The 9,538-nt window shown below is 43.2% G+C and overlaps 1 protein-coding gene across 1 annotated transcript in view; it reads right to left on the bottom strand.

Annotated features, from left to right (window-relative positions):
- Nucleotides 1–6,432: 6,432 nt before the first annotated feature.
- HSD17B3 (hydroxysteroid 17-beta dehydrogenase 3) overlaps nucleotides 6,433–9,538 on the bottom strand; it is a 54,509-nt gene continuing 51,403 nt past the window's right edge. Inside the window, exons 11-12 of the mRNA XM_036904392.2 lie at nucleotides 7,038–7,976; nucleotides 6,433–6,981 (exon numbers count right to left, since the gene is read on the bottom strand). Coding sequence (XP_036760287.2) covers nucleotides 7,806–7,976 — 171 coding nt within the window. The 3' untranslated portion in view covers nucleotides 6,433–6,981; nucleotides 7,038–7,805. The remainder of the gene's footprint in view (nucleotides 6,982–7,037; nucleotides 7,977–9,538) is intronic.

The following is a 9,538-nucleotide window of genomic DNA, read 5'->3' as shown; positions in this document are numbered from 1 at the left end:
AAACACAAGTAGGGGATAAGGAGAAGAAGGAGTCATAGACTAAGCAAGAATGGCAAAATACTGATCTCTGTTGAACAGTATAATAAGGGCACATTATACAGTTCTGATTGTTTTGTGTATGTTTGGAATGTTCCACAATTTTTTCAGTTTAAATGGTTAAGGTATGTGTTTTCCTCTAGTTTCCAGATTTAATCAACCATTTTGATGAGCTGTTCGATAATTGATTCATGTCTTTGCACCTCATTAAAACTTTGAAAGGTGATGTGATACAACAGAGGAAAAAAACATGAATTTCGTTATTAGAAAGAGTAGGCTCAAATCTCAGGTCTGGCACATTTAATCTATTCAACTTATGACAATTGAATGTCCCTGAGCTTCCGGGTCCTTATCTGTCAAAGGAGGGCAAAACCTGTGTGGACTGCTGTTGTCTCCCCACATCTGTCATTTTTCTTTCCACAGTATAAGAAGGCTTGACAGGTGCATGTGATGTCACCAAATGCTGGGTTTGACTACGCTGAAAGGCAGCAAAGTGTGGCTGGATGACTAAGTGCTGCCAATGAGGAATAAAATAGCTCATGCGTCATAGCTTCTGGAATCTTCCTTAAAACAAAACTGGCATACATACACTTTCTGCTCCTTTTTTGTCATCCCTTTCTTCCATCGTGCTGCTGGGATGTGGATGGGATGGCTGGGGATCCAGCCCCCAGCTTGGGCACCCTAGAAATAAGAGTAGTGGTAAGCTGGCAGCAACCTGGGGACTTCTAAACTTCACTCAGCAGAGCTGCCATTTGTGCCCCGAACTGCCTAGCAACAGTTTTATGCGAGATAGAAACAAATGTTTTCCCTTTTTAAGCCATTGTTAGAGTCTCTGTTACAAAATATAAGTTCACAAGTAAACCTAAACCTAATACAATACCTGCCTCAGAGTGTGCTGTGATGAAAAAAAAAAAATGTGTGTGTCTGTAACACCACTTAGGTAGCAAAAATAATAGTGAATTATTGTTAGCTTTTGAGTTAATGTATTGTTGGTTTTCTGTAAGCTCCTCTGGGTCTAGCAATAAGTAACATGTCGTAGCTCCCAACAGATACTTGTGGAAGTGAATATATCACACTTGAGTTTGCATTGAGGGAAGACATACTGATCCACAAGGAAATAATTAAGTATAATAGTTATCATTTGACCAGGCAGGATTTAAAATAATTCTAAAACCAAGAATTGGTGGATGAAATCAGTGATATATTGAGACAGACACCCTCATAAACCAAAGATCAAAGTTTCTCAGTATCAGCACTTATCAACACTTGGAGCCAGATAATTTTGTCTTGGGTGGAGGAAAGGTTGGTGTTATGTATTCTAAGATGTTAGAAGCATCCCTGGCCTCTCCCCACAAGAGATGCCAGTAGCATCCTCCTTCCCTGAGTTGGGATAACCAAAAATGTCTCCAGACATTGCAGAATGTCCCCTGGGGAACAAAAATCACACCCCTGGTTAAGAACCACTGCTAAAGATGGAGGCATAAATTTATACGACTTTTCTAGAAACAACTTGGTAATAACTATTAGGAACTTAAAAATATTTGGACATTTTCCTCCAGAAATCCCACTTGAAGAAAATAATCAGTAATGTAAGATGCACATACATCAATAAAAAAGACAACCTTATTTAAAAATGGGCATAGGATCTAAGTATACATTTCTCTGAAGAAGATATAGAAATGGCCAATAAACATGTGAAAAGAAGCTCGACATCATCAGCCAACAGAGAAAGCAAAAGCAAAATCACAGTGAGATATCACTTCATATCCACTAGGGTGGCTATAATCAAAAAGATAGACAATAACAAGTGTTGGTGAGGATGTGGAGACACTGGAACCTTCCTATGCTGCTGGCGGGAATATAGCAGTGGTACAGGCACTTGGAAAAACAGTCTGGCAGTTCCTCAAAAGGTTACACAATAAGCTGAGGGACGAGGAGTGACTGTGGATGTGTATGGGGTTCCCATGTTCTAAATGGTCTTCGTTGCTGGTTGCACACCATGTGAACACACTAGAAACAATTGATATGTGGACTTTAAATGGGTGAGTCGTACAGCCTGTGAATTAATAAAGCTGTTCTAAAAATACTCAAAACATCAACATCACCCCCAACAAAAGGATGCACATACAAAAATGTACATTGTTATAAGTTATTGGTAAGATTTTTTAAATTGGAAAACACCTAAATGCAAAGCAAAAAGGGATGGCAAAATAAATTCTGTTCAGTCATATGAATAAACATTAAGTAACCACTGTAAATCATCTTTTTGACCACTTACTAACACAAGGAAACCTCACGCTGTGATCTTAAGGGAGAAGGCAGAATGTAAAATTTGCACTTAGACACACACGCACAGACACACAGAGAAAGTTTATAAAAGAAAATCCACAGTCAATAAAGAATGGTTAACATTAGGTGGTGGGATAAATGGTGATTTTTATTTTCTTCTCTTTCTTTGATAGTTTCTATATTTCCTAAACCATATATATGTCTGCAATCAGGATAATTACTTTTTAAAGATTGAGAGAGTTTATTTCCAAAACTTACTTGAGATGTCTAGACCATAAGTGCTAAATAGAAAATCATGGATCATATAGTCAAACCTTCTAATTTTACTGAGGAGGCAACCAGAGCCCAGAGAGGCTGAGTTCCTGTGGCCCTCGTCAGCCATCCTCCCAGTATGTGAAAACAATACAGCTCCTTCCTCTTCTCTCCTACTTTCCTTTCTCTCTTGCTGACCTTCCTAAACACACACACAAAGGCAGCTCAAGGAGAAATTGAGGGATGGACCATTAATATTAATAATTGAGGGCATGATGATAAGACAAGTAAGTCAGACAAAGACAAATATCGTATGATCTCACTTATATGTGGAATCTAAAAACTTTTAATTTTAATTTTAAAAATGAATTCATAGATACAGAGAACAGACTGATGGTTACCAGAGGCAAGGGGTGGACAAAAAGGGTGAAGAGGATCAAAAGGTACAGACATCTAGCTATAAAATAAAGGAGGCCTGGGACGTGCTGAACATCATGGCGATTGTGGGTGGCAACACTGTATTGTGTACAGGAACGTTGCTAAGGGAGTAGATCTTAAAAGCTCTCATCACTAGAAAAAAAGATTGCGTGTGGTGTGTGTGGCGGTGAATGTTCAGCAGACTTACTGTGGTGATCATTTTGTAATATATACATATATAGAATCATTCTACTGTACACCTGAAACTAATACAGTGTTGTATGTCAATTATATCTTAATTTTTTTTAAAAGAAATAAAACATCTTTGAGGGACATCTTCCCCAAATTGGATTCTGTTCTAAAATTCCTACAAGATTAGGTAGAAAGACCCAACAGCCTCTCTCGCAGACCATCAGAGGGCAGTATAGCAAGGCAAGCCAGGCTGAGGCCGAAGCACAGTGAATAAATTACAGTGGGAATAATCATCCTTCCTGGCATCAGAAGCAGACAAACAGGACTAAAACCATGCTGGCCCTGAGATGACCATCTTCAGTATTCTCTGGCAAGCGTTGACCAAAGGAGTCTTTTTGAAGTGGGGCATTCTGGTTCCCATCCAACAAGAACAAGAAATAGATGACACCCCGGGGAACTGCCCCCACCAACATCTCCCAAATTTTTGGAAGCAGCAGAATCTTAAAAGATTCACTTCATTTTCCTGCTCCAAGTGGTGTCAGAGGGATTCTCCAGCCTCCAGCCTCTGGGAGGTGGCACCAAAGGAAGGCCGGAGGCACACAGACAGGACACTTCTCTCAAAGTGACCAGCTGCCAGCGCTGCTCCTTGGGGTCCCCAGTCTTCCAATCAGGCAAGAAACAAGAGTCCAGTACTCCTCAGCGGAAACAAAAGTTCAGTGAGATTTGGCAAACCTCCCTGTTCTCAAAGGATTCCCAGATGATGGTAAATTTGGAAAGTGGTCAGTGTTGACAGTGAGACACATGGACTTGGCTGCAAAGCCTGCTTTCTCCCCCCTCTCCACAACATGTGAAAATAAAAAACACAGAGTTGGGAGAAATAGTGTTCACGTCCACTGAAGGAACCTTCACCATACATGTAGGGCTTGACTGGAGTGCCTTAGCCTACTTATACCGGAAGACAGCCCTCCATCAATCCCAGCTCTACCACTCATTGGTCTGGTGAACCTGTGCACATCGCTCAGCTTTTCTGTACCTGGTTTCCTCATCTATAAAATGAAGGTAACTGGGACAATAGTTCTCCTTTCCTAATTTGTGAGGATTTACATAGTCCCTGACACACTATTAGAACTCAAGAAATATAAGCTATTACCTAGTGCTAGGGGTATTGGGGATAAAGATCCTAAAATAGCTTTTCTACCTTCGTTGCTTAGGCGAGTCCAACATCCTGGGGCTTTTACTGTGAGGAAATTCTCTCTTAAAGACCTTCAAAAAGTTTGTTCGACAATCAGTGTTCAGTCAATCAGCCAGCATTAATACTTTGGAAAAACCCTATATCACCCAACTAAAAATTATCTCTAAAATCTGCCTCGGTTGTATAAGCTGAAGTACATTCTTTTTCACCCTAAGCTGCTGGTTGTCAAAGTTCTTCCCCAAAAGTAAATTTACCATGGTTTGATGTGAAGGCTTAGAAACACAATGTCTACACATCTATACATTGTTTCATCAATAGTTGAAGTGTCAAGTAATTCCCCATAACTGATATATGCTAGGAAAAACACAATAAGATTAATTAATGTGGCTCATTGTATTTTCCAAGGATGGCCACAGCAGTATTTCCTAGTACACGTGATTCTTCTCTTATCGAGAGGTGGGGTTTGTGCTCCCTCCCACTGAATCTGGGAGCAAATGATGCTGTGTGTCTTCCAAGGCTGTCATATAAGACAGTTTGGCTTCCTCCTGGGGATGCTCATTCTTGGAACCCAGCCACCACACCTCAGCACTTGGAGAGGCCATGATGGGTTTCCATTCAGCAGTTGGGGCAACACCTCCCATCATGTAACTGAGCAAACCTGCAGATGATTCCGGTTCCCAAGTCTGAATCATTTCCAGCCTTTGGGTTCTGCCAGCTAAGCCCCTGGACACTATGGAGCAAAACAAACTATCCCACTGTACCCATTTGACCCACAAAATCTAAGAGCACAAGAAAATTTGTCATCATTTTATGCCACTAAGGAAGGGGAAACACTTGTTAGGCAGCAACAGTAATTAGAAAGCTAGCAATTGCGGTTGCCTCACATTTAGACCGTTTAGACTCGACTGCCTGTAAAAATAAACCCCACTTTGCTGAAATCTTGAATTTCACAATGAGATACTTATTCTTTCTGCTTAAATTTTTAATCCCTTTTGAAATATAGAGTAGAATATAGTCAGAGGCCTAGAGTCCCAATTCAGGAGCTACCAACTATTAGTAGTCACTTAATATGTCGGTCTTATGTTGCTTCCTTCCAAATCCACTCTCTACCCTTCTCCCTTCACCCCAACCTCCAAACTGGTGTCTTAGGAGATTAACTTTATGAATTAAATCAGCAAGCTTCCAGGTGTATGTGACCAACGGGAGGCACCAGCAAGAGACCCAGAGGCCAGCAGGAGAAAGGAGTTTGGGTATTCACTCTGTAAAGGAAAAACCTTCCCATTTCTCCTCTCACGTTTCTACTTCCCACAATTCTGGTCCCCAAATGTGTGGGGAGGTTTTCCCACACCAAGCAATTCTAAGACACCAGCTGGGTGTCCTCCAACTTCACTCAATGCTAACATTGTGTATCTAAATATAGCATCAGATCCCACAGGTTAAGGGCTCAGTCCCATAAACTGCCCCCACTGCAGATGCCAACTGCAAGTCCAGTTGTCACCTGGGCTTCTGATCAAATGGCTGAAAATCAGAGGTTCTCACAACCTTTCCTTAGGTTCCATCCTTTGCTAGATGGCTCAAAGAACTCAGGAAACCAGTTTATTCATTAGATTACAAGTTTATTATAAAGAGATACAACTCAGCACCAGCCAGATGGGAGAGATGCAGAGGACACAGTGTGTGGGAAGGGGCGATGGAGTTTCCGGGCCCTCTCCAGGCCCACCACTCTCCTGGCACATCCTCACGTCAGAGCCTGGAAGCTCCCTGAACACCAGAGCTCAGAGTTCATAGCTTGTGGGGGCTTCATCACGTAGGCATGGCTGCTTGGACCTTGGCCACTAGTGACTGAACCCAGGCTCCATCCCCTCTCCCCTCCCTCAAGGCTGAGTTCCAGCCCTCTAAGCACATAGCTGGATCCCCTGGAAATCCCATCTTTAGGAGATTTCCAAAAGCCACCCCATTAATCTAAATTCAAGTGTGATTGAAAGGGTCTTGTTATGAATAATAAATGACACATTTATCACTTTTATCACCCAGGAAATTCCAGGGAATCTGGATGAAGATGAAGTGTATATGGCTTATTACAAATCACAATTATCCCAATTCCCCTCTCCCACTCTTTGGGGTGGTGACATCTCTCAGCCAAAGGTCACAGCTCCTCTGAGCCGTGCTTCTTACACATCTAGTTCACTCTTGCTCCCAAATGCACCTCCACTGGCTGACTTTATCACAAAGCCAGCTGACTGAGTGTTTCAGGAGCTGGGTCTGAAGTTTCCCAGCCCAGGATCATAGATCAGAGGATAAAGGATAGGGCTCAGGACTGAAGGACAGCAGGTAAATGACCAGTGCATCTGGGTACCATTAAAATGTTCTATATTACAGTTATTATTGTTACCCATAACTGAGAAAATGTAAGTATCTGTACCTTAGAATGAATAACTTTTCCCAGTCCTATCCTCAGAGCTACGATATTACAGTCCACATGTTCCGAGCTTACCAAGCTTTGAAATATCCTAACCTGTGCCTCCCCAAAACACACCAAAATGTCCCATAAACACATCCAGACCTCCCAGACCCCTTCTGTGACTGGTGCAGCCACACCAATTCTTTTCTCACATTATAAATGTCAATGATGGTTTCAGAAAAGATGAGTGCCACCAACACTGGCAGTGCCTAGAGCACGGTGACATCTTGGAGAAGCACTCTTGACAAATGCCAGCCAAAACGGGGGTCACCAGCTCTCAGGCTCCGCCTCAAAAGCCCTCAAGAGGTGAAGGTTGCTAGTTCCCCAAGACTCCGCTGACTGTGTGTGGACAGCTAAAGCCCCCACCTCAACCCCAAGAGCTAGTGACCTGCAAAGACCTCATTCCTACAGTTATCAACTCCCACTCTGCAGCAATGGTTTTTAAATTATTGTTGTCAACATATCTTCTTCTGCTTTTTATTTTTATAAACATAGAACCCCAATTATAAACAAAATAGATAAAGTTGGTGGTGTATTAGTTGAAGCTGAGGCTGGTGCTGGATTAAATGGAGCAGCCTGAGGTGGCTGCTGCTCCAGGCTTCCCTTGGACAGTGTCCTGGGTCTCTGAGGAACCCAGTTTGAGAACTTGCAAGTGCTCTAAGACTCCAGCAGTCTTGATAAAGTTTAGTAACTTCAGATACTCTTTAACATAGCGATAGAAGTAGCTTACTACGTATAATTATTCTAGATATTTGAGGATCAGAGGCTGTCTTCTCAGCACACTTATATTACAACCCCATATAGAAATTCTTCATTTTACCTATAGACACAGTTACCCTCTCACACACAAAACCCTAAACAACACATGTTTTTATACCACAACTTTCTCAGAGATTTCCAGACTCTAGGAAAATGGGAAAAATGTTGTATCTGAGGCACTGTGCCTGTGACAGAGCCCCACCCGCTTCAGGCGGGTGACAGGTGCTGGTCTGTCCCCTGGTCTTCTGCAGCCGGCACATCTGCCATCTGTTTGGCATTGGTATTCTGCCTGAGGTAGTCCGCAAAGTGAGTCAGGACTATCTTCTGGAATGTGCTGCTGTAGATGGCCCATGATGGGATCAGGTTCAGGACACTCGCCTGGACGAGACAGAAATGGGGGTGTCTGAAAGAGAAGACTGCCAAGCCAGTTACAGCTACAACATCTCAGTTTGTGTTCATCTCCTTTAAAAAGATTTTTCTGACTAATGAAGTTACGTCCCAAAATCTTTTAAGTAGTTGCTAAAGTTTAAAGGGTTTGTGACACTTCCTCCGCAAACATGGTTTTCTCAGAACCCCAATCCACACATGGCTCAGCCCTGAGGAAATCCTGAGTTAAGAGCACTCTGTCCGTGGTAGCAGCCCTGCCCTTCCTTCTTTCCCTTCCTGGTCCTCCATCTCCCCGTGTCTCTGTGTGCTTCCACCAAGGTTCCATTAAAACGAGATTCCAGGAGAAGATCAGAAATGCGTTCACGTTCAGCACATCTGAGGCATAGTAGGCACAGATAGAATATGTGAACGCATGAATGAGTTAGTGGACAAAAGTCACCACAGAGTGTAAATTATTCACACAAAGCATTTGCTTTGAAAAAGAGGGCAAGCCTCAGTCACAGCCGGACCACCTTTTGGGCAGTAGACACAGGCCCACATGGCTTCTTGCCCTCAAATCACACCTGCACCTTGCAAGATAGGTCCAGGCCCCCAGAAGTGCTCATTTTACCACAGTATGATCCTGTTCATCCATCATTCCTCAATGCACCTACCCCCCCAGGACAACAGAACTGCAACCAGAGGGAAATGCAAGCTTTTTACGGAGTGTTCATTCTTCAGGCAGCTCAGACCCTTGCATCCCTGCACTGGCTGAGATATCTCAAAGCGGCGGACCAGAGATGTCTTCTGGGAACCAAAGCAGAACTCTTCTTCTGTTAGCCAGGTCAACGGACCAATGCAACTTCTTCCTCAAGAGCTTCATTTTCTCCCCCAGAGTTTTTCTATCTCTCAGCAAAATCAAGCCCTTTCATCAGTTTTGCCTTGAAATAAATATTTTGGCTTCGTGAAATCAGCCATAAAGAAAATAAATTAGAGCTGCAGACCCCTAGAAAAAGTTCTAAAAAGTACCCTCTCCCATCCCCAACTTTGTCTACCTCCTCCCAACAGGAAGGGCCATGTAGAAGGAGCCAGGAGAGGCTCTGAGTGGGACGACAGTGGACGTACACCCCAGCCGCACCATCAACCCCAGGCGGCCTCGGACACCCGGTTGCAAGTCTGGTTTTCTCAACTGTAAAGCAGGAGCCAAATGACCCATCTGACAAGATGTTCAGGAGGGTTAAGCAAGGTAGCCCCAGATGCCGCAGGGACTCCACTTGGGTCTCTGTTCTGCCCCAGTGCCTGCCCAGGACTCCCTGGGGACGGAGCGCATGCTCTCCTTCCCTCAGCGTGTAATGGGAGGATTGCTTGCTTACCAGGTGATTCTACTTGATCACCCATAACTTTAGATTTAATAGTCTTTCTAAATCCTGGCACATTACAACTTCCCTTTAAAAGCTTTAATAACTTGTGTGTTTTTCTTTCTCTTTTGCTCCACCAGGCACCAAGACTCTTTGTCCTACTCTTTTCTTGGCATCTGTTTGCCGGAAGAGATTAGATTTGTTACGTAAGAAATC

This window comes from Manis pentadactyla, chromosome 3, assembly GCF_030020395.1.
Source record: "Manis pentadactyla isolate mManPen7 chromosome 3, mManPen7.hap1, whole genome shotgun sequence".
In the NCBI taxonomy this organism is placed as follows: Eukaryota; Metazoa; Chordata; class Mammalia; order Pholidota; family Manidae; genus Manis; species Manis pentadactyla.
This window is presented reverse-complemented; position numbering and strand designations above follow the sequence as displayed.